The sequence below is a fragment of the Arvicanthis niloticus genome, chromosome X (assembly GCF_011762505.2).
Source record: "Arvicanthis niloticus isolate mArvNil1 chromosome X, mArvNil1.pat.X, whole genome shotgun sequence".
Taxonomy (NCBI): domain Eukaryota; kingdom Metazoa; phylum Chordata; class Mammalia; order Rodentia; family Muridae; genus Arvicanthis; species Arvicanthis niloticus.
Window position 1 is genome coordinate 39,854,091 of NC_047679.1, and position 26,187 is coordinate 39,880,277.

The 26,187-nt window shown below is 37.5% G+C and overlaps 1 protein-coding gene across 1 annotated transcript in view; it reads left to right on the top strand.

Moving 5' to 3' along the window:
- Window positions 1–5,212: 5,212 nt before the first annotated feature.
- The window catches only part of Dmd (dystrophin), a 1,571,027-nt gene continuing 1,550,052 nt past the window's right edge, over window positions 5,213–26,187 (top strand). The window contains exon 1 of the mRNA XM_076918257.1: window positions 5,213–5,379. Within this exon, the coding sequence (XP_076774372.1) occupies window positions 5,219–5,379 (161 nt within the window). The 5' untranslated portion in view covers window positions 5,213–5,218. The remainder of the gene's footprint in view (window positions 5,380–26,187) is intronic.

Below are 26,187 nucleotides of genomic sequence, written 5' to 3' on the forward strand. Positions count from 1 at the left end.
CCAGCTTTTGTATGCTGCTTGGTTAGTGGCTCAGTGTCTGAGAGATCTCAGGGGTCCAGCTTAGTTGAGACTTCTGGTCTTCATATGAGGTCACCATCCTCCCTCACTCAACCACAGGGGTCCCCAACTTCAATCCATTGGTTGGGTGCAAGGCTCCAAGGCCTGACACTATTACTGATGCTGTAATTTGCTTACAGACAGAAGATCTGCCCTCCAAGAGGCCCACAAGCAGCTTACTGAGACAGATGCAGATACTTACTTATTTACTATCTTAATGACGTTGGATATAATGTCATAATTTGTGGACCACAGTCTTTTTTTTTTTGTCAAATGAGAAAAGAGTGAGCATGTCAATAGTCTTTATCAAGATTAAATAAGAAAATAGCTTTTGTTAAAATAGGGTAGAACACCATTTTTACTAGAGGAACATCATATCAATGAAGAGGATTGCTTTATGTGTTCAAATACTTTGCAAATTTGGTGATACATGAGATGTGCCTGCTCTTTTTTATTTACTATTAGTGATATATCTCTGTTTCTCTCTCTGTCTCTGTCTCTGTCTCTGTCTCTGTCTCTCTCTCTCTCTCTCTCTCTCTCTCTCTCTCTCTCTCTCCCAGGAAGGGGCCAATTTTAGTATTTTTATACTACCTTGAAGAGAAATTTGTGTGCCTTTAAAATCAGTCTGAGCTTCTACTCCAGTCTTAGAGGACCATGAAAATATTTCTGTATATATATTTGCTGTTTTCAACATGTCACTCCAGTATGATATTTTAATATTCATTCTTCTCTGTGTAGCTTTTTTCGTTGGTATAATATTGGGGTGTCTCCCTATTGCCACTATTATTTATTTTCTTGAGTTGACTTGTCATTAGATTGGTAATATTACTTGACATTACTCGGAGAATGGAGAGACTAGAGGTATACCTACTTAACTTAGCACTCACACTGATAATTCCATTGACCCGATATATTTTTATTGAATGGGTTCAACTACATTTTATAATAGTATGGAGAGAACAGAGAGCAAATGTAAGTGTTAACATGAACCAAAGCCAGGACGTTTCTAGCCATTTTCATGTAGTAATGGTATCAATAAAGTGGTACCATTGATGTGGCAACATACCCTGCCTGCCACCAGTTATTTCATTATACTTCTCAGTACTTTTAAAGTTTCTTAAAGGAAGAATAGTTTTTATACAATCAATTGTTTGTAGAACTAAAACTGAAACATATTAAAAATGAAATAAGGCACACAGGACCACAACCAATGTCAAAGAGTGCTTGGTGGAATGGCTGCACTAGTTTCTAACACATTCTCAATTGCCTTATTTCTCTTGTGACCTAGTAACAGATTGTGGAATGACCCAGTTTGTATTGCAGACACCAGCTCTGACAAAGCAAGGAGGACAAATCAAGAATCCACAGATCTCCACAAGGCTTTTAAAATTGTTTGTCATTGAGTTTATCTTTTCTATAATGCCATCCATTCTTATCTCTTCCAGTTCCTTTGCAACTCCTTTTCCACTTACAAGGTAGATTGTCAACACTATCCGTTGTGATACTTAATTCTGTTTTAAGTATCAGTGCTTATTTTTCTGGAGTGTTGATATCATGGGGAGAAGGATGCTTTACATCCAGAAGTAAATGCCCTTGATAGTTTCTTTTAATCTAAAACATCCTTTTAGAGTGCTACTTTCCATTTTTGTACTTAAATTACCTTTCTAGATTTCTCTGTCTCTCTCTGTGTGTGTCTCTGTCACTCTGTCTCTCTCTCTCTCCCTGCCACCTTTGTCCTCCTCCTCTTCCTCCTCCTCCTGTGTTTTAAAAACTACTTCACAATCCCCAAAGAATTATCTTGCTGAATACTCATTACCCCTTTAGCAGCTTTTCTTCCTCCTATCAGCTTAAGACCAACATTTTCAAGAGGTAAACACAGCCTTAGCAAACACCTAGAGAGAAAACTAAAGATTGGTAACACTTGTATGGTATCAACTGACGTTCCTCCCTCTGCTGGCTAAGCTAAAGAAAATTCTCAATTTTAGGTGGGATTCACATTGGGTTTGTTATTTTTGTATTATTTTTTCATTTGCACAACATCCACTTACCAGAGAATGCCATGCATGTTTTGTGCTGCTGAAATCCCTTTCTACAAAGTCCTGCCAAACTTTACATACCACTTCTTTCACTGTGCCTCAGCACAGAAGGAAGTGTTTTTCAATTTCTGCATTGCCTGACTACCAATGCATTCTGGGAAGTAGCTTATGAGGGCAAATCTATGCTGACCACATGTTTATTAAACAGTTCTTTGGAGACAGACATCCAGAGAAGGACAGAGGCAGCAAGAGTTGAAAGCACAAGGGCTACAGCCTCACAGTGACAGAGAATCTAAGTGGCCTTATTAAAGACCGAGGTGAAGCTGGAGCAACAGTTACCCAATTGAGGTTCAAATAGCTGATAGTTTATACTGTTCCTTTTCATCAGCAATGAGATATGTGTGACCACAGAAAATCTGTGACCTTTGGTGACAGAGCTCTGAATTCAGATAGTTTCAGAAGAGACTAATAGCTGGACTCTTTCTGATAACAGCTGAGTAACAAACCCTTCCATGTAGGGGAGTCTTTGTTGGTATAGCTTTAAGTACATTATAAAAATTGTTTGCCTAGTTAGCTAACTACATCATTTTTCCTTGACCTATTTTTCGCTGTTAAAGCTAGAACTCTGCATCTTGCACACACTACAAATGTTTCCAAACAATCATTTATACTTCTAGCCTTTCATAGTCATAATTACATGCCAATTAATAAATATACACATATTTGTCTCAGTAGCTACGTTCTCTCATTGACACCGTAAACCTTGAAGACAAGACATTTTCTGCTCCCTGGTTCACCTTCTTAGCCAACTCAATGATTTCTTGATAACAATTTCAGGAAAGGAAGAAACATTGATTTATATATTACCCTTTCTTTTTTCTCAGCAACATTTTGCTCAAGTAGAAGCAATGCCAATGAGGCTGAAGCTGATAAGCTGAATTAGACACATAATGATGCTAAAAGCATTTTGGATTCAATACTGTGTTGTCCTTAAACATTATGCACATAGAGGGCAGTCTGGTCAAGCATTTCACAAATGAATCCCATTCATTATTGGAGGGTTGCCTGATCAGAGAAAATCCATCATCACCAATATAACATTATCAGCTGATTTCCACCCTGTTTCAGCAAGTACACAAAGCAATTCTTCCCGTGGCTATAACTGTAGGTCCTGCAAGTGATACTTTTAGAACATACTATAAAATGTTATATTCTGTATATGATTATTAGACCCATTTATTCACAGAGTAACTGGGTAGATAAGTCAGAAAATGATTACAAATTTGGACAATCTATTCCTAAGAAAGAGAAACAGCTATCAACATATTGGACCATACATATGCACAGATTTCATATCTTCAAACTATCAGCATGCCAACAAATATCATATCTAAGTGTATAAGTGTTTAAAATCAGATTTAGTATTATACCCTACAGTTTGCATTCAAGCAACAATTTATAAAACAATGATTAATATGAGATGATAAAATATGTATTTACTGCAAAAGCATTTGTTATTCTTCATTGAGAAAAATCCAAAACAAAACAGCATATTTATATTGTATATTGATGCTCGATGATATAATATATACCAACACATCACATTTTGCATGCATGATCTTATGTTTTCCCTAAAGAAAGCCATGTAGTTAAAAGCATTAATCACATTTACTTGCATACTGTTTCAAGTATCTCATAATAGATCCATATTAGTTTTTAAAAGAAACAGAATAGTTTTCTAGTAGAGTGTGTAGATAAAACTATCTGTAATGAAATATCACAGCATTCTTGAAATTTATAAAAATGTTTAGAATGTATATTTACATCAGAGTACTTAGGGGAATGAAAATTTGAAACTCAATAACTTGTACCTACTCAATGCCTGGGAACAATTGTGCTGAAAGAAATTAATGAATGAAAACCCAAAGCACATATGTATAGATGTTAGGTATACATAATCCTTTTACACATTATTAATTCATTGATTTTTAAATTTTTAAGCAAGCAAACATTTTATTTGGGGTTACCTACCATTACTGTGAGGAAACACTGTGACCAAAGTAACTTGGAAAGCAAATGGTTTACTTTCTATATTATGGGTCATCATCAAAGGAAGTAAGGACAAGAACTCAAAAAGGGAAGGAATCTGGAGGCAAGATGTAATGAAGAAAATATGAAGGGGGTGATGCTTACTGACTTGTTCACCCCTGGACCACTAGCCCAGGGGTGGCCTCACCCACAATGGGCTGGGCCAATTCAAATCAATCACTAAGTTAGAAAATGCCCTTGAGGCTTTTGCCTACAGATGTATCTTATGCAGACATTTCTGCATTGAGGTTTTCTCCATTGAGATGACTTTAGTTTCTGTCAAGTTGACACAAAACTAGCCAGTATGAATTAAAAACAAAATGTGCCTTCATTTGTGTTATAAAATGAATCTGTGTTATTTCAATTTTACTGTATTTTGGATGATTATGGCAGAAATCTTTGTGGAGATAAATAGTCTACTGTATAAAGGATTAGGAAAATTGCTGAATTTCGTAAAGTAAGTTAATAGCAAAGTAACAAACAATGGGCTTCATAAACGTTTTCCTTAGAGATTTTAACTGAACTAGAATTACATCACCTTTTCCTCACTCTCCTCCTAGAACCTACTGTGTTCCCCTGACTTCCAATCTGATAGCCTAATTATTTTATTATTATTACTGATACATGTGTATGCATGGACACATAAACATACAAATAAAACAGACTGAAGAAAAATTTGTTATTATAAACAAACTGTTTTTACACTAAACCTGCTTTTTCTCTTGGTAAACATTGGTGACTTAGCATCTTTTTGAGTAAGACTAAGTCTAATGCTTGTACCGTCTCTTTTCTAGTCTATTGAAATCTAGAGAAGAGAGCAAGCCTCAAAATAGTACTTTAGCCTAGAGATGATTCTTAACGAGTTAGAGTCAATTATAACTCAATAAAATATATTTCTTCTAATCACTTATTGACTCTATTATTTTCGCCATTTATTCATGAAGTCTCAGTGCTTTCTAATTAAAACATGACGAATACTTGTTTGGGGAATTTGTTTTCTTACTAAATTATTTTTTAACATATAGGTCAAAAATGTGATGAAAACTATCATGGCTGGATTGCAGCAAACCAACAGTGAAAAGATTCTTCTGAGCTGGGTTCGACAGTCAACACGTAATTATCCACAGGTTAATGTCATCAACTTCACCTCCAGCTGGTCCGATGGGTTAGCTTTGAATGCTCTCATCCATAGTCACAGGTAAATTTATTTTGAGATTTAAATTTTTTAACCATTGATTTAGATAGTGATGATGTATTTTATTACAGTGTGGCCACTCTACTAGGCCATATGGTGTTAACAATACCAATCTAAGTATCCATTGAAATACCCTGAATATATATTTAATTATTTGCTTGTCTCATCTCTGAGAGTAATGGGATTACATGCTTTAAACACCATGACCAAGATTTTTTCTAATTTTTAAGTTGTATATGGCTATGATTGAGGGAAAAAAAGAAATGATTGCATTTTATACTGAGACTTCTAACAGTCAGATAATTTTATAACTTTGCTAATAAGGATTGGTTTGAATAGAAAAATGTAACAATTTGGGCCTAGATTATAGAGCTAAAGGTTGTTTCAAATTTTATGTAAGTGACTTTAGTAAGATCACCACCCTCAGAATAATAATGTACAGGGAAACATATGTCATATGAGACAGAATCTTACATAGGAAACATCATGATGTCCTGGATTTTTTTTCTAGTCAAGATTAAAACAGACCACAGGCATCTTAGCAACCATGGGCAAAATAAAATTTATAGTGAGTTCTGTAACTCAGTGTTCGGAGCATCAAAAGGAACAATTGCTGTATAAAAGCAAAGCTATTTCTGTGAATCAAGGAACAGCTTATCTCTGGACCACCATAGAAAGAACAGTGTATCATAGTAAATGAAACAGCTTTTACTATAGTCCAGACAGTGTTAGAGTTCATTTGATGCTGAAATAATTATTTACTTTTCTTGGATAATGAAGTTTAATAAATTAATTTATAATAGCTCAACTAAAATCAAAATCATATGGGAAAGATGTGCATATATATCTAAAATTATATGTAAAATCTGTTATACAAATACATTTACATGTATAAGCAATACAGCAGTACTTTATATATGCTATATCATGTAATATTTCCTCCAAGAAACATCTGCCTTAGTCTTATTATTAACTGTCTTTTTAAAAATTCAGGCAAATGAATTGTTTAATTTTAGTTTTATATATGCACTGGACTTGATCTTCCCTGAACCTCCATGCAGGGGGCATCTTTTGTCACTTACATTTATCTTTTCAATGTTCCCTTTTCTTTTTCACCAAGTGTACCATTTCTCTATACCGCTCTTGCTTCCAGAGAAGCTCAGAATATAAATTTTCCTTGTGGTAAGGCTAACCTGAAGGGCAAACTCAAAGTAAGCATCTTTGTCAGGTGTCATGCTCCAGCTGGGCTTAATTAGCCCCATCCAGACTGGGTTTCCAGGAAAGTGCCTTAGCAAACTTGACTAAAGTATAAAGGCTGACTGGCCCCAGTCTGCAAATTTAACAACGTAAATACGCTGGGTTTCATAAGTACAACAAAAGAAACACTTCCCAGCTTTGGTACAGTCAAGTAAGAAAAGATAGCGTTATTGATTCCGCCTCACAAGTTCGTGCTCATTTATGCAGCCACATGCTTCACATGAAGAGCCTGAACAACTATTGATCTTGCTCTTCATGTACACATTTGCAGATAAACAAAAATATTGAGGATCGGGTTATGTGCTCCTTGTTGGCTCTTTAATATTTTCTTTTCAAGTGGAAAAGTTTACTCCTCGAAGCATGTTCATGCACCACATTTGCTAATTATTGTTTTTATGATTTGTGAATATATTTGTAAGTAGTATAGGGAAACATCTAGATTGTCTTGTCCCTGACACAGACTTTCTCTGCCACAGTGTATCTGCATTTCTGTATTCTCCCCCACAGTAACAAATCAGCCATCAATAACTATGTCTTTATACATTGCATGTTTAGTTTGCAAGATGTTCCTCACAGTTGCTTAATGTTGTTTCATGAATCATCTGTCTCTTTGTCTCTGACAGATGTTAATACTGTTTATCTAAAGAAAAAATTATTGTTGGACTTTCTGTTCCAAGGTAATTGTCATTGCCACTCTGAGGAATGTCATTCAGTGTCCTGATTTCAATAATTGAGTGACTAAGCTATATAAAACAAAGAAATGTACTTTAATATAGAGTACAGAAACCTTCAAAATTAAAAGTTTATGTTAAAACAAAATGTTCACTACAGCCAAGTTGAAAGGAAACCAGGTTTCACTTTTAAAGAAAAAAATGATAACATAAAAATATGCACAAAATAAGAACATTCAATGGTAATACCTTTAAAACTGCATATAAATTTTCATGCTAATTTCTTTCTTTTCTGCCTTAGAATGCGATTTAAAAAAAGTTATCCATTATATTACTGATATTTCCTTTTGGTCAGAATTTATTGTAGAATAAAATGAGGTACACCCAAAAGTAAAAATGGGCAGTGCTCAAAGAGGCAATTTATGCAGGAAAATAATTTCATGGGCTGAGAGTCAACAGTGGTCAATGAGATCATATGAAAGGGCAAACTGTAGAGGGGTGAGAATAGATATTGGTCAAAATGACAATTCTGGCAAACTATATTTTTCAGGTAAGCATTATACACTTTCTTAAAGTTTCTAGAACAGAGAACTTTTCTTCTGAAGTACATTATCTTGCTAAAACTATTGACACAGTCATTTAAATTGACTCCTCATAAAGGAAAGACAAGGACTTATCTTCCTTGTATACCAGAAAGCCCCAAAAAGATAATGGGATTTTAATCTTCTTGGAAGTATAGAAAGCCAACTCTCAGTCAAGGGCAAAAGAGATTTGGATTCAGATCCATTTCATTGACTAAAGCCATGAGATTTCAGATTCTGCATTCATAAGCTTCAGAGTATAAGGGAGGGTCCATTCTCAATAACCTTTAAGCCTGTTAATATCTATCTAGTTACTTGACAGTCACCCCTAAGAATTGAAATTTTAAGTACATTTAGAACATAGCCATTTAATTAATTATATGTTGATTTTCCTAAGGGATATTGGGAGGATTTCCTCAAAAGAATAACCTTTATATTGTTTACTCAGGAGTAATTAATGAAGTTGGGAATTTCTAGAAGCTTGATGACTGTAAGGGAATATAAAACTATTACAAAGAGCCTTTCTAACCCCTTTCTAGGAATCAGTTAATTGTTAGTCCTAAGGGCCACCCTGTAAATTCTGGTCAGAACTTGTTATTATCTTGGTGAAGGACTTTCTTATTTCTGAATGGACTTGAAATCTTCATGACACATATTACTGATAGACCATTGTAATTCATTGAATCTGAAGACAGATTAGATATTGTATGCAATAATTTACAAATAGATCTGAATATAAAAAAGATTACCTATAAAGTACTTTAGATAGGCTTTCTTTTTCTTTTTTATTGGATATTATATTTACATTTCAGATTTTATCCCCTTCCCCCATTCCCTCTACCACCCAGGAACTTCCTATCCCCTTCCCCTCCTTTTGCTTCTATGAGGATGTGCTCCCACCTACCCCCCCACTCTCACCTCACCACCCTCAAATTCCCACCACTTGGTGTTCAGCCTTCATGGCACCAAGAATCTCCTCTCCCACCTATGCCCTACAATGCCATCCTCCCCTACATATAGAGATGGAGCCATGGGTCCTTCCCTATGTGCTCCCAGGCTGGTGGATTAGACCCTGGGGAGCTCTGGTTCATTGGTATTGTTGCTCTACTCATGGGGCCACAAACCCTTTCAGCTCCTTCAGTCTTCTCTCTAACTTCTCCATTGGGAACCCTTTGATCAGATTAGTGTTTAGCTGTGAGCATCTGCCTCTGAATATGTCAGACTCTGGCAGACCTCTAAGGAGACAGCTATATCAGGCTCTTGTCAGCATGCACTTTCTGACATCCACATCAGTGTCCACCTTTGTTGACTGCACATGGGATAGATACCCAGGTGGAATGGTCTCCAGCCAGCCAGCCCCTCCTTCAGTTTCTGTCCCACACTTTGTCTCCATATTTGCTCCCTTGAGTATTTTGTTACTCCTTCTAAGTAGGACCAAGGCATCCACACTTGGTCTTCCTTCATCATGAGCTTCATGTGATCTGTGAGTTGAGTCTTGGCTATTCCAAGCTTTTGGGCTAACATCCGTTTATCAGTGAGCGAATACCATATGTGTTCTTTTGTGATTGGGTTACCTCACTTAGGATGATATTTTCTAGTTCCATCCATTTACCTAAGAATTTCTCAAATTCATTATTTTTAATAGCTGAGTAGTACTCCATTGTGCAAATGTACCACATTTTTTGAATCCATTTCTCTGTTGAAGGACATCTGGGTTCTTTCCAGCTTCTTGCTATTATAAATAAGGCTGCTATGAACATAGTGGAGCATACATCCTTGTTATATGTTAGACCATCTTCTTGGTATATGCCCAGGAGTGGTATAGCTGGGTCATCAGGTAATGCTATGTCTAATTTTCTGAGGAACCGCCAGACTGATTTCCAGAGTGGATGTACCAGCTTGCATGGAGGAGTGTTCCTCTTTCTCCGAAGCCTCGCCAGCATCTACTATCACCTGAGTTTTTGATCTTAGCCAGGGTGTCATTTCCCTAGTTTCTTTCTCAGCCTATTTATCCTTTGAGTAGAGGAAGGCTACTGGTTTGTTTGAATTGATTTTATATCCTGCCACTTTGCTGAAGTTGTTTATCAGCTTTAGGAGTTCTCTGGTGGAAGTTTTAGGGTTACTTATGTATACTATCATATCATCTGCAAATAGTGAAAGTTTGACTTCTTCTTTTCCTATTTGTATCCCTTTGACTTCCTTTTGTTGTCTAATTGTTCTGGCTAGGACTTCCAGTACTATATTGAATAGGTAGGGTGAGAGTGGGCAGCCTTGTCTAGTCCCTGACCTTAGTGTGATTGCTTCAAGTTTCTCTCCATTTAGTTTGATGTTGGCTACTGGCTTGCTATATATTGCTTTTACTATGGTTAGGTATTGTCTTTGAGTTCCTGATCTTTCCAAGACTTTTAACATGAACGGATGTTGAATTTTGTCAAATGCTTTCTCAGCATCTAGTGAGATAGGCTTAAGGTTAGAACTACATAGGACCTAAGTGAAATTCAGAGAGTTCCTAGTAGCACTGTCTTCCAGGTAATATATAGAAAGAGTGAGATAGATAGATAGATAGATAGATAGATAGATATTCATATAATAGTGGGATTTTACATATTTATATATAATGTATATTATATGTGAAATTAGTTGTATTCTTATACTTTTTACTTATGTGTATTTGTTTGTATCTGTCAGATTGTATATGCTATATGTTTAGGTGCCTGCAGAGGTCAAAAGAGGACATTGGATACTTTATGAGGAGTAGTTACAAACAGTTGTGAGCTCCTTAGCACAGGTACAGGGAATTGACTTTAGATACTCTGAAAAAGGAGCAAGCATTCTTGAACTCGAAGCAATTCCTTCAGACTAATTCTGTCAATGCTTTTACTGGATAATTTTGGTGTCTTATAGCTCCATTCTGCTTTTTCAGAGGACTACAATCTCTAAAAGGAATAAAGAAAATATTTAATTCCTAGAGATATATTTACAGACTGAATCATAATGGAGATAAAGAAAAGGTCATTACGGCCTTAAAGGGATTTCAAGGCGCAGATTGAAGAATAATTTTAGCTGTCAGCATTTGAAAAAATGTAGCATGATTAGCAAAAATTTAATAATACATAATCTAAGGCATTTCATCCCAGTGAAGATATTGTTCAAGGTCACAGCATGAAACATTTAAAAACAAATTTTCAATGTTTTAGATTAATATGATTTTGTCACTTCCACATTTTCTTTCTTCCTTCAAAACCCCTTCTTGTATCCTTCCTTCTTCTTTCAAACTCATGGCCTAAACAACCTGAACAAGGAGGATACCAAGAGTCCTGCTAACATGAAAGGAAGATAGTTCTCAGAGGTTTCAACTTAGACAAAGAACTACAGGTAACTAAGGAATGCTATAAGCAAGAATAACAATGTTTCCCAGGGAACATAGTCAGCCTTGAGAGAGAGAGAGAGAGAGAGAGAGAGAGAGAGAGAGAGAGAGAGAGAGAGAGAGAGTCTATGTGTTAGTGTATGTGTAATTTGATTATGACTAATTATATTGTATTTTTTGCATACAGAAATGTGTCTCTGTATACGTGTATATATACATATGTATATAACAATAATTAAAGTAACTAGTTTTTAAAAAGTAATTATTTTTATCCATTTTTTGAGAATTTCATATATAATTATAATGTAGTTTCAACACAGGAAATGGTATAATCTATGGGCCTTGACCAGATTTGTTCTATCTCCAGTTAATGTGTTAAAAGGAAAGAATAATTTCAAGCACAACATGTAGCACACACAATAAACAGAATCAGCAACTGAAGGAAAATGTTTACTGGGGATGCAGAACACACACATGCAGCAGGCACACAGTGCAAATGACCTTGTGAAATCAGAGGGGAAACTCGGAAATTTGAAAATACCAGTCTCTTCTCAAGGGCTGGGGCTGGAAAGTATCTAGAGAGTTTGCTTCCCCTAATTTAAGAGAGCCCAGATAAGATGGTTAATTGACTAGCAAACATTGACATGTACAAATCTTCCTTGAACTTATGGAGTCAATCTATCAACTCGAGTCTTGCTAGCAGGAAACAGAAGCCAAAATGCTTTGTTTCAAGGTGTCAAGCTTTTGTCGTGAGTTAGGAGGATGAAAGAGAAGCCAGCCATTTTGTCAGTTTGCCACCTTTATTACCTAACCATGACCCCTCTCACTGTCTGCATACCAGGGAATGCCTCTAATACCTAGTCTCTCGTTTCAATGTTTGAAGTCTCCCTAACTGCTGTTAAGTTCTTGAGAACACTTACTACTCTTAACTATTTCCACCTGACAAAGGGTGGATGAAGGAAGGGGCAAAAGTCAGGGTGCCACAGAGAAGGGCTGATCTCAGGGGCCTTGAGAATTCTCAACTGATTGCAATGACACAGAATATGAGATAGCAAGGTGGTAGTAGTATCTCCTGAATTTGTCATATGATGGCAACAATATCTATAACATAAAGGGGGACTATCTGTAGTAATATAATTCCTACTAAGAGTATAGTTAAAAAATAGTTGAGAAAGTCTTTTCTTTATGAGGTGAAAAAAATAAGAAAGAAAACCATCCAAAGTATGCATGCCAGGTTATGTCATTGGGATCACCTAGAATAATGATTTCTATGCCCTCATGGTATACTTATACTTAAATGTACACTGTGTCCAGGGCTGTTTTGGTAGTCTTTTCATCTACCAATTTGAGATAAGAAATTAAGCACTGATTTTTTTTCTACTGTAACTTCCTGGGGAACATGAAGAGATTGAGGAAAATTCCTAGACATCCAGGTTGACATAAAGTGTTTGTTTCTTTTCTTTTTCTTTACCTGAATATGGTAAAGCATAATCATGTTCTTGTTACCACAAGAACAGTTGACAATCTGGTCAGTGGTGACCTTGAATTAATCTTGGAAAAATGTAGACCCCATCAGCACAGTGAAAATGAGAGTAGGAAGTACTATTGGAAATTTGCCACACCCTCTTTGGTTCTCTCAACCAACTTCTTGAGAAGGCTAATTGAGGCCAATTGAAAGTGTGGTCAGTGTCTGATTTAAGATTGCATATGCCCATGCGTCTACTTAACACCAGTTCTCACTTATACCTCAGTCACCATTAGTGAACCTCATCAATAGTACAGATCAAAAATAGAATGGCATGGATACTGACATATAGAACTAGATCCTTCCAAGTCTCCTCCACAGGACAGACTGAGGTAAAGAACCCACAAGTGACTCCTAATATAATCTATAGGAAGTATCAAGCTAGGAAAATAAAGCTTCTGATGAGCCAACACTAGCTTCATGCAAGAATCCTTGAGAGGCCAGAACAAGGTGAAGACCACACTGGTTTACTTATATCTTCATACATACAACAAATCAAGAGAACTGCAATATGGGATCTGAGAGATTGACACTAGTCCCCTCCAAGTATTATCCATAAAATGTACAGATAAAGTAGGCACTACTTCATTTCTAACTCATCTATAACACAAGTGAACTTTGGGAGGACATGGATACTGAGAGACAGGCAATAGCTCTCTTTATGCTGTAGTGAGCACACTAGTTCTTTCTAATCATCCTAAGTAGAATGTATAATAGAACGAAATGGATTTTGAGAGACAGATACTAACTTTCCCCAAGCCTACTCTGTAGGATATACTCAGATGGAAATCAGAGAATGCTACTCACATATACTGTTGGATGAACAAGGTAGAACAACATGTGTCATGAAAAACATGGATTAGCTTCCACCAATTTTCTGTTGTAAGATAGACTGAGTTTGAGTGAACATTAGTTTGCTAATATTCTGCCATTTAGCATAGATCATTTTAGGATGACATGAAATGTAAGAGACAGACACTATCTTTCCCCAAAAATCCTTGTAAAATAGATTGATATGGACAGCAGAATAATTCTCTCCTAACCTTGTGTGTAGGAAATATTGGGGTTTGGACAACATGGATTCTGAAAATAGACACTAGCTCCCTAAAATATTCCTTCATGGGACATACCTACTTGGGAGATAGAGAAAACACAAGCTCATTCCTTACTTCCCCTTTAGGCAGAAAAAGGTAAGGATTACATGGATATTGAGAAGCAAACACTAACTTCATCCAAGACTGAGGTCTAATGCACAGTAATAAAATCCTAACTTTATCCATAATACAAACTAAGGATGGAAATTCCTGGATGTTGATAAAGAGAAACTTTTATCTGCTAAGATACCTAAGTAGAACAAATCAAACTTGAGTGCAATAGTTCAGGTCTAACCTTCTGCAGAGGACAGATTAAAGTCAGAAAGACATGGCCTCTGAGAGACAAACACTGGCTCCCTACAATTTTACTTCCACAGGACAGATTGATGTGCACATCATGATAGTTTACTCCTTCTGTAGGACAAAGAGAGATTAGGGCAACATGGATTTTATTAGAGTGACACTAACTCTATCCAAGTATCCTAAGTAGGACAGACTGAGTTGGAGAGCACACTAGTTCATCCCTATCCTTCTACATAGGACAGACTAATTTAGGACAACATGGATACTGAAGATATATATTTGTTCCCCACATCATCAGTATATTGCACATACTGATGTGGATATTATGATAGTTCATTCTAACTTCCACCATGGGAAAATTTATGGTTAGGACTCTAGGGGTGTTAAATGTAAGATAGTCTGAATTTGAGAACAAACTATTGTACTTTTAACACCTTTAGTAGGACACATTAAGTTAGAATGAAAAGGAATCTAACATAGCTCCCTACCAGGTGACTTCTAACTGCTTTGGTGGGACAGATCATGATTATTACTGTTAGAATCTTAAAGACAGGCATAATTTCCATATAACACTTTTGCATAGGATAGACTATGATAAATTGGTCAGTCCTATCCTTATCTGTAACACAGATGAAAGTTAAGAAATGGATCAAGGGTTTCCCAATGGAAAAGTTAGAGAGAAGACTGAAGGAGCTGAAAGGGTTTGTGGCCCCATGAGGAGAGCAACAATACCAACCAACCAGAGCTCCCCAGGGTCTAAACCACCAGCCTGGGAACATATAGGGAGAGACCCATGGCTCCATCTGTATATGTAGGGGAGGATGGCTTTGTCGGGCATAGGTGGGAGAGGAGGGAGATCCTTGGTCCTGTGAAGGCTGGACACGGAGGGGGGGGAATTCAAGGGTGGGGAGGTGGGAGTGGGGGGTAGGTGGGGGCACATCCTCACAGAAGCATGAGGAGGGGTGATGGGATAGGAGATTCCTGGGTGGTGGGGGGAATAGGGTAAGGGGATAAAATCTGAAATGCAAATAAAAATTAAAAAAAGAAAGCATGGATTATAAAAGACGTAGCTCCTACCAAACATCTACAGGATAAATGAATGCAAAAATCATACTAGTTCACTCATAGCTTCTTTTCAGAGGATGGATCAAACTTAGTACAACATTGCCTCTGAGAAATAGACAATAGCAACAAACAAGTCTTTTCTATAAGACAGACTGAGATAAAGCTCATAAGTATCATTAGTTGTCAGATAATGTTTGGAAAACATGAATTCTATGTGACAGACACTTGATTCTTTAAAGACTTATCCATACACAGTGTGATCTGGAGTGTAATCTCATTCAGTATTAAACTTACCCATAGAACAGTTCAAGATTAGGACAACCTTGATTTTATGAAAGACAAATTAATTCTCTCCTAGACTCCCCAGTAGGACAAACTGAAATGGAGAGTACACTAGTTCACTCTTAATCTCACCATAGGGCAGATCATAGACTGAATGTGATCAATTATGAGAGACTAATAAACTAGCTGACATCATTCCTTCTGAGTAGGGTGGATTGTAGTGGGAAACATACTAATTCACTCTTAACCTCATCTGTAGAAATGAGCAAGCTTAGGAGAAGGATATAATCCTAAGAGATGGACAGGCATGGGATATGGGGCTGTTACAGATTGTCCCTAGCAGCAGACAATGATTTTCCTTGTGCTCTATCACCTATGTCTTCTTCAGTAGTACAGATCATGTTTAGAACAACACAGTTTCTGAAGGACAGCCATTAGATCACTTTAAGACTCTTCCTTAAGACAGATTGAGGTATAGTTCACACTAGTTCATTTACAACCAAATCCATGAAGTAGTTAAGGTTAGGAGAGCCTAGATTCTGAGAGATAGAAATTAGTTGCCTATAAGAGTCTTTCTTCCATGTGATAGAAATAGAGAGCTCAGCACTTCAATCCCAATTTCCTCCATTGAACAGATCAGGGTTCATAGCATATGGATTCGGAGAGGACAGGATCTCACTCTTTGCTCTGTAGGACAGATTTTGCTTGATGGTAACTGAGTCTATAAGAATCTTCTTTGTAGGATGCATCAAGCTTAGTACATCACAGATTCCAAGAGCGAAACATTGGTTTCCTCCAGCTCTTTGCCACAGAATGCACTAAGCCATAGAACATGCTAGGAAACTCCTCATCTGTAAGAAAGACCAGGATAAGAATTGTATGAATTCCTACAGACAGAAGTTAGCTGTCTAAGATGTACTTCCAAAGGAATGTACTACGGTATAGAGCATACTTAAGTTCATCATTTTCTTATTAATAGGAAAAATTATGGTTAAGAAAAGATTCTGAAAGACAGACACTAACTAGGGCCATGACTACTCAGTAGAATGGATAAGAGGCAGAGAGCCAAATGTATCCCTCTAACTCCTCCATAGCACAGATCAAATAATAACAACATGGATTCTAACAGACAGCCACTGTCTTCATAAAAGCCTTCCCCATTGGACACAGATAGGTAGAGAGCTTGCCTAACCTCTGTTTAACAGAACAAGTTAGAATAGCAAAGATTCTGAGAGACTGATACTAGCTTCCTTTAATTCTCCTTTGTAGCACACATTGAACTATTGAGCAAGTTATTTCATTTCTAACCTCTTCTGTAGGACAGATCAAGTAAAGATAACATGGATATAAAAGACATATACTAGATCCTTCAAGCTCTTTTGAACAGAGTTCTTGAGGAGTGGAGTATCCTATGTAGTTTTATCCTTATCTTTAGGAAAGATTGAATTAAGACATCAGTCACACTGAAGACAGATATGAGCATACACCAAGCCATCCTCCTAAGAATAAATGAAGAAATGTGCACACTAGATAACTCTAATCTCACTTAAAGGACAGGGAAATCTTAACAAAACATGTATCCAGAGAGATACACATTGGTTCTCACCATACAAGTTCTGTAGGAAGAAATGAAAGGAGACTGTACTAGAGCATTCTTACCTTCTTCTTTGGGCAGATCAATGTTACCACAATCTAGAATCTGAAAGATGGACATTATCTACTTCTAAGACTCCTCTTAAGGACAGACTGAGGTAGAGTGCACACTAGTTAACCCCTAACATTATCATCGAAAAATTTGGTTAGTGCAACCTGATTCTGAAACAGATAAAATGATAGATTTAAAGTCTCTGCAGTGTGACAGGTTGAAATGGAGAATACTCTAGTTCACTTCTAATCTCCTCTATTTGACAGGTCATGATTTGTGCAACATGGATTGCAACATACTGACATGACCTCATCCCATGCCTCCTTTCTAGGACAGATTATGGTATAGAGTACGGGAATTCCCTCCTATCCTCTTTGGTAGGACTCATTAAGCTTAGTATAATATGCATTTTGAGAGACAGATACTAGCTGACTCCATCTCTTTTCCATAGGATATATATATATATATATATATATATATATATATATATCACATTAAATCACTTCTATCCTAATTTGTAGGAATGGCCAAGGTTAAGACAACATGGATTCTGAAAGTTAGACACTAGATTCCTCCAAATCTTATCAGTAGAACACTATTAGTAGGAACCCATTATCTTATTCACAAACTCCTCTGGAGGACAAGATAGATTTAGTACAACATTGATTTTCAGAAACAAACAGCAGATCACATCTAGTCTTCTCTTTAGAGCACAATGAGGTGAAGACCCCACTTGTTCATACCTAGGACAATATTGATTCTGAGAGACAGATTCTATGTCCCTCCAAGAGTGTTTTGATTGGACAAACAGGGGTCAAATGTAGGACAAATCAAAGTTAGGGCAACAGGGATTAGATTGAGAGAATGTCAACTCCACCAATACTTTTAGTAGGACAAAGTTAATTAGAATGCACAGTAATTCACTCTTAAGCTACTATGTGCAATAGAACAAGGCTAGAGTGAAATGAATTCTGAGACTGACACTACCTTTCTGTTTTTCCTCCTCCATAATAAAGACTGAGGTAGAGAAATCACTAATACAATCTAGTCTCTTACATAGGACAGATAATGAATAGGAGATTATGGATTCTGTAAGAGAAAAACAATGGCCACCTACCCCTCCTTAGTAGGACAGATTGAAGGAGTACACTAAGCCACTCCTATAATCCTCCAAAGGACAGATCAAGCAAGTTAAGATACCATAGAATGTCAGAGAAAGATACCAGCTGCTCTCAAGCCCTTTCCATTAGGCATACTTAGGAGGAGACCATCTTAGTTCATCCCTGACATTGACGAGATCTATTCAGATAAAAGTAGAGATTCAGAGATGGAGGGAAGAAGAGAGAGAGAAGAGAGAGAGAGAGAGAGAGAGAGAGAGAGAGAGAGAGAGAGAGAGACTCTCCCACCAAACTACTACAATCAGACAGAATGAGGTATACTGTACACTAGTTCACTCTTAAACTTATCCATTGGAAAGATAAAGGTTAGGACAAAATGGATTATAAGAGTGAGTCATTAGATTCCTCATAGGGTGGACTGATGAGGACACTACAAATGTTCACCCCTGTCCTATTCAGAAGGACATATAAGGCTTCGGCCAATAAGGATAAGAGTCAGACCCAAGGACCTACAAGATCCCTCAATAGGACAGAGGGACTGTGACTGTGCTCTACTTTACTCAAACACTTATCTGTAGGACAAGTCAAAATGGAGAAAAGCAGGATTTTGAGACAAGACAGTAGCTTCATCCAAGTGTCTCTGGTAAGAGAGACTGAAATGGTGATCTTAGTAGTTTACACCTAAACTGCTCTTTTTAAAGTGTTGTTTTAGAACATTATTAATTTTGAGAGATAGACACTAACTCCCTCCAGCTCTTTTCTACAGGTTACAATAAGGAATAACTATGCTACCTCACAGTTTTTTTTTTTTTAACTTGTCAGAATAATCCATGTTAAGAAAACATGGATTCTGTGAGACAGAAAGCACTGCTTACCAGCTTCCTCCATAGGATATGCTGAGGTGAAGAATACACTAGTTTCTTTGTAATCTCCAGAGGACAGGTCAGGCTTAGTTTCACGTGAATTTTAAGAGGCAGACTTTAGCTCTGCCAACTGCCTCCTCTTTAGGACAGACTGAGATGAAGAACATGCAAATTCACTTTTGTCCTCTTCAGTAACAAATCATGGTTAGGAAACCACGGATTCCAAAGAGTCCCTCCAAGACTCTTTGGAAGTACAGACTCAGGAAGACTGAATATAACCTTATCTTTAGGAGAGACAAAATGTGAGGCAACCAGGATTCTAAGACAAACTTTCTCCAAGTAGCTCATTAGGACAGACTGAAATGCATAACACATAAGTTCTCTCCTAATCTTTATTGGCCAGACTGAGGTTAGCACTACATTGATGCTGAGAAAAGGGCCCAATGTCCTTCCATGTTTCCACATTAGGACAGACTGATGTACTTACGTCACTCCTAAAATCATCCTTGATACAAAGCAATACTAGGACAACATATACATTGAGAGTCAACACTTATTCTTTTCAAGCCTACCTTGTAGGCCCGTCTCACTTGCAAAGCATACTTGATCACACCTATCTTCCTCCAATGTGCTGGTGAGATTTGGATGCTTTGGATTCTGAGAGAAGGCAGTAGCTGCTTCTAAAGTCCCTCCCTATGTCAGTCTGATGTTAAAAGTACACCTTTTTTTTTCTATCCTTTATCCGTACAATAGAGGAAGTTTAGCAAATTATGGATTCTGCAAGTGAGATCCTACTCCTTAGTAGTCTATTTAGTAGGACAGACTGATATAGAGAGCACGATAGTTCACTCCTACATTTGTGTGTGTGTGTGTGTGTGTGTGTGTGTGTGTGTGTGTATGTATGTGTTTGTAAAGAACAGATCAAGGACAGTAGATTCTGGATCCTGAGAAGCCTACACTAGCTCTCTTCAGCCTCTTCCTTTGGAATACTGAGGTGTAGTTTACACTAGTTCATTCCTAAATTCCTCTGTAGGTCAGATCAAGTTAAGACTACATGGATAATGATAGGAAAAGAAGTAGAGAGAAATTTGGTCTAATTTGTAGACATACGTATGTAGAGAACACAATGGTTCAATATTACCTTCTTTATTTGGTCAGTTAATATTAGGACACAATTTATTCTGGAAGATAGACAATAGCTTCCTACAATCCCCTTGGCTAAGACAGACTGACATGAAGTTCATACTAGTTCACTTCTCATGTTATCAGTAATACAAATTAAAGTTATCATAATATGTATTTATGGATTCAGACACTAGTTTCTGCCAATCTTCCTATATAGGTTAGACAAAGGTATAGAGCACCCTACCTCACTATTATTCTTTTTTGTATGGCAAATGAATGTTGAGGGAACATCAATTATGAGACACAGACACTATCTACTTTAAGCTTCCTTGGCAGGGCAAACTGAAGTGTGGCATATACTCGTTTACTTCAACCTCTTTAATGCAGATTGAATTTAGGATGACATCTATTCTGAGAGACAGACACAAGCTCCACAGACATTTTCTCATACAATGGACAGACATATAGATCATGCCATGTTACTTTTATACTTAGCCATAGGATAGATACAGGTTATCACAATATAGATTCTGAGAGACACACACTGACTCCCATCACACATCCTTTATAAGGCTGACTGAGTTGAAGAGTATACCATTTCTGTCCAGGCCTTATCTTTAGGACTGTCCTAGAATAAGGAAACGTAGAGTCAGAGACACAGATGCTAGATCCCTTCAAGCCCCATTAATGGACTAGACTGATACACATAACATACTAATTGACCTATAAACTTAAGATTGAAGTGGATAGCAAATTAACTGACTCATAACCTTTTCTGCAAGGCATATAAAATAAGAACACTGTAGATAATGAGAGATAGACAGTAGGTCCTTCCATTCTTTCTTTGTTGGACAGAGTTGGATAGCACTCTAGTTCACACATTTCTTCCATCAGAGTAGAGATTACATTAGGGACAGATGAATTCTGAGACATAGACAAAGCCAACCAAGCTTCCCACCCCAGCTTCCTTGGTTATCCAGAGTGAGGTGAAATTCATTACAATTCATTCATAATTTCGTCCATAGAACCAATCGTCATTGGAGAAATATGCATCATGAGAAATAGGCAAGACTTCTCTAAGAATCTTTTGTAGGATCAACTGATATGCAGAACGTACTTGTTCATGCCTAACTTCCTCTTAGGGATATATCATGGTTCAGATAACATGCATATTTAGGGACATATATTAGCCCCTCCCCCAAGCATACTCTAAGAAAATAATAAAGGTGAAAGTATATTAGTTCACTCCAGCCTCCTTTGCAAGACAACAGTTCAGAGATAGCACAACATGAGTTTTGAGAGACAGATATTAGCTTGTACCATGCCTCCTGTGTAAGACAGACTGTGGTATAATGAAAACTAGTTCACTTCCTCTTCTTCACCAAAGAACAGATCAATTTTTGACAACATGGATTCTGAGAGACATACATCAGCTACCTCCAAGGCCCCACCATAGCACAGACTGAAGGAGTGCACACTCGTTTAGGATAGATCAAGTTTAAGTTCACATGAATTCTGAGAGATAAACACTAGATCCATCTGAGCCTCCTCCTTAAGACAAACTGAATTTCAGAACGTAGTAGCACACAATGAACTTCCTTCATAGGACACACCCAGTTAAAGTGACATGGCTTCTGAGAGACAGTCACAATCTCCTTCCAGGCCTTCTTAGTAAGACTATACTGAGGGAAGGGCAGAAAAATTATTCCCAACCTCTTCTGTCGGATAGATCAATGTTATCACAACATGAATTCTGGGGATCAGACATAAGCTCCCTTCAATCCTCCTTGGTAGTATAGACTGACATTGAGAGCATAACTGGTTCACACTATTTTCTTCTTTGTAGTACAGATCAAGTTCAGATAGCATGGTTTCTGAGAGACTGATACTAGTTCTCCTCAAGACTTCTTTAGAGGTTTCACTGAGGTGTAGTGTAGATTACAGTAATCACTCCTAACCTGCTCCTTCAGATGAATCTTGGGTAATAGAATTTGGATGTTGAGGGTCACTCCAAGCCTCATCTTTAAGACAGACAGGGATTGAGAACATACAAGTTCACTCCTAAAAATTTCCATAAAGCAGATCAAATACAGGACTGTATGGATTCTTTGAGATAGACACTATCTCCCTAATGCCTCCTCCAAAGGACATAGTAACATAGTGGGCACACAAAGTCAGCCTAAGCTCCTTTGTAGTTTAGATCAACTGTTGTATGACATGTATTCTGAGACACATATTCTACCTCTCTTGAAGTATCTTCTTTGTGACATGCTAAACTGGAATGCAATTTAGTTCATTCATATCGGCTGTTGTAAAACAGAGCCAGAATATTATATTATAGATTTTGAGAGACAGATACTACCTACTACCCTGCCTTCTCTCTAGAAGAGACTATGTGCACAACATACTAGGACACACTTTATTTACGAGACAGATAAGATTAGGGGGCATGGATTCAGAGATACAGGTGAAAGCTTCCCAGAAGACACCTATATAGGATGGACTGAGGTGAATAACACACTAGTTAACTCCTCAGTTTATGTGTGGGAAAGACTCCCCTTAAGACAGCATCGTTCTGAGAGAACAACACAAGCTACATCCAAGCTTCCCAAGTAGGGCAAACTGAGGTAGATGATACACTAATTTCCTCCCAAAATGTTCAGTAGGATGAATCAAGTTAGTACAGTATAGGTTCTAGTAAGATACACAAGCTTCCACCAAGCCTCCCTTGTAAGACAGGCTGAGTTGGAGGGCAATCTAGTTCATTCCTATCCTCCTTCACTAGATAGACCAAAGTTAGAATGCCATGGATTCTGAAAAGATAGTCAGTAGCTCCCTCTAGGCTTCTGGTGTATGACAGACTGATGTTTAGAGTATACTAATTTATTTCTATTTCTCTGTAGCACAGATCAAGGTTCAAATGAGAGAGATTCTAAGAGACACACAATAGCCCCATATAGTCCTACTCTGTAGGACACATTGAAGAGGAGGGTATGGTAGGTCACTTCTATACATATTTGTTGGAGAGATCAACATTATTACAATCTGAATTATGAGATAAAATGACAGGCTCCCTCCAAATATCCTTAGTAGCATGGACTGAAGTAGAGAGCACAATAGTTCACTCCTAACCTTCTCAATAGGACAGATTAAGGTTCAGGAAAATGCGGACCCTGAGAAAAAGACACTAGCTTCCTCCAGTCCTCCTTCATATGATATACTGAGGTTGAGGACACAGTAGTTCACGCCTAAGCTCTTCTATAGTAAAGTTCAAGTTAGAACCAAATGGATCCTGTGAGACATTTTCTAGCTCCCCTCAAATCTGAACTAGACTGAATTTAACAGATCTTCACTTCTAGCCTCCTTAGAAGGATATATCAAAACCAGGATGATATGGATTTGAGTGATATATACTAGCTCTCTCCAAGCCTTCTCTGTGGGACTGGCTAATGTAAAGAGCACATTAATTTATTTGTAACCTTATCAGTAGGACATATAAACAACTATACAACAGGGACTCTAAAAGGCAGATAGACCCCACCCACCCCCAACCTCCTCCATAGGACAGACTTAGGTGTAGACTAAGCTAGTTCACTCTTTACTTCCTCCATGAAACTAACCAAAGTTTAGATGAGATAGATTTTAGAGGCCATATAAGCTCCATCCATGCCTTCTCTGTTGGAATGACTGAGGTGGAGGGCACATTATTTCACTACTAACCACTTGTGGAGGCCAGATCAAGATTTGGATGACAAGGATTCTGAGATATAGGCACTACCTCCCCTGCAATTCTTCATCATAGGACAAATTGAGGTAGAGAACATACTACATCACTCCTATTTTTAGCTGTAAGACTGCTTTAGACAAAATGCATTCGGGAAGACAGTTATTAGCTTTCTCCAAGTCACATAGGTAGGAAAAGAAGAGGTAGATTGCACATTAGCTCATTTGTAATATCTTTAAGGATAACAGAATTTATGAGAAAATGACCTTGAGTCCCTCCAAGATTCATTCATATTGACGACACAGGGAGAGTGAACACTAGTACACTTATAACTTTGTCTATAGGACACATCAATATTTTGACAGGAGGAATCATAAGTGTGAGAAACTACACTACACACTACTTAGCAGGACAGACATTAGTAGAGAACATATTATCTCACTACTAATCTCCAAAGGTTAGATCCCAGCTATGACTACATGAAATGTGGGACAGACTCTACTTACCTCTTATTTTTTCTCCGTGTTGTAGATTGAGGTGGAGAGCTCACTATGTAATTCCTATAATCTTTCTAGAATAAGGTAATTATGAAAATTTAGACAACAATTCACTCCAAGGTTACTCCATAAGACATACTCAGGTGAAGAGCATAGTACTTAAATCCTAACCTCTTGTGTTGGAGAGATCAAGCAAGGAAAACATATGAATTCTGAGAGACAGACTCTTATCATTACCAATCCTACTGGGGGAAGACTGAGTGTGAGAGTGCACTAAATCATTCCTATCCTCCTTTTCAGTAAATGTTATATGTCATTAGTTCAAAGAGATAGACACTATTTCCCTACAAGACTCCTCAGAAGGATAGACTGAGATGAAAAGCATACTGCTTCACTCTTGTTCACCTTCATAGCTCAAATTAAGTTTAGACAACATGGACTCTGATTGACATACAATAGCTCTGTATAAGCGCCCCATCATTCTGACTTTCTATGTAGGACAGATCAAGGACAGAAAAACATGGATTCAAACACACAGTACCTCTCCACTGCCTTCTTCCACAGAACATACAAAGGTATAGATCACACTATGTCACTCATCTTTGTGTAGGAAAGATCAAAATTAAAAGAAGCTGAATTTTGATAGAGGAACTAGCTCCCTCCAAGTCTCCTCAGTAGGTTGCATTGAGGTGGAAATTAAACTATTTTTCTCTTAAAGTCCTCCTTGGGTATAGTGACACTGGCTTTGAGAGAGAATAATTTGCTTCTTCCAAGCCTATTCCACTGGACACACTAAATCGGAAAGCATACCACTTCACTCTAAGCCTCCTTTGTGTGTCAGAAAAAGTAAGAATGATGAGAATCCTCAGACACAGATGATAGCCCCCTTGCATCCTCTGTGGTGCAGATTGAAGTAGGGCACATCATTCCATTTCTAACCTCTTTGGTAGAAAAAACTAGTAAGTACAATTTAGATTCTAAGAGACAAACATTAGTTTGCTGCAAGTTTCCTTCATACAACAGACTGAGGTAGAGAACATACTCATTTCTGTCCTCCCAGTATGACAGATAAAGTTTAGGACAACATGGATTTTTAGAAACAGATACTAATTCCCTCCATGCCTCTTTGGTATGGCAAACCCTGTTTGTGATAACAGTGTGGTGCACTCTGAAATTTAACTGCAGGACATATCAAAGATATTACAACATAGATCCTGTGAGACAGACTTCAGCCTCCCACAGAACAGATTGAGTTGAAACAAACACTTGTTCTCTCCTTACCTCAGTTCCCTCCAATTCTTTTACACATCTCTAGAACTGATAAAAATTAGAAAAATATGGATTCTGTGATCCTGCACACCTATAGGATAATAGATCTAGTATTCTATAGTATCTTGTATGATACTAGATCCCTATAGGCCTTCTTCATAGTACACAATGAGTGAGAGAGTACACTAGTTCAATCAAAACAATGGAAGAGTTAAGGGAAGCACTAAAGAAGGTGGAGATGATTGTAACCTCATAGGAAGAACAACAGTATTAAAAACTGAACCCCCCAGAGCTCTCAGGAACTAAACCACCAACAAAAGAGTATACATGGAGGGACCCATAGCTCAAGATACATATGAAGTAGATGACTGGCTTATCTGGCATCAGTGGGAGGGGAGGTGCTTGGTCTTCTGGAGGCTTGATGC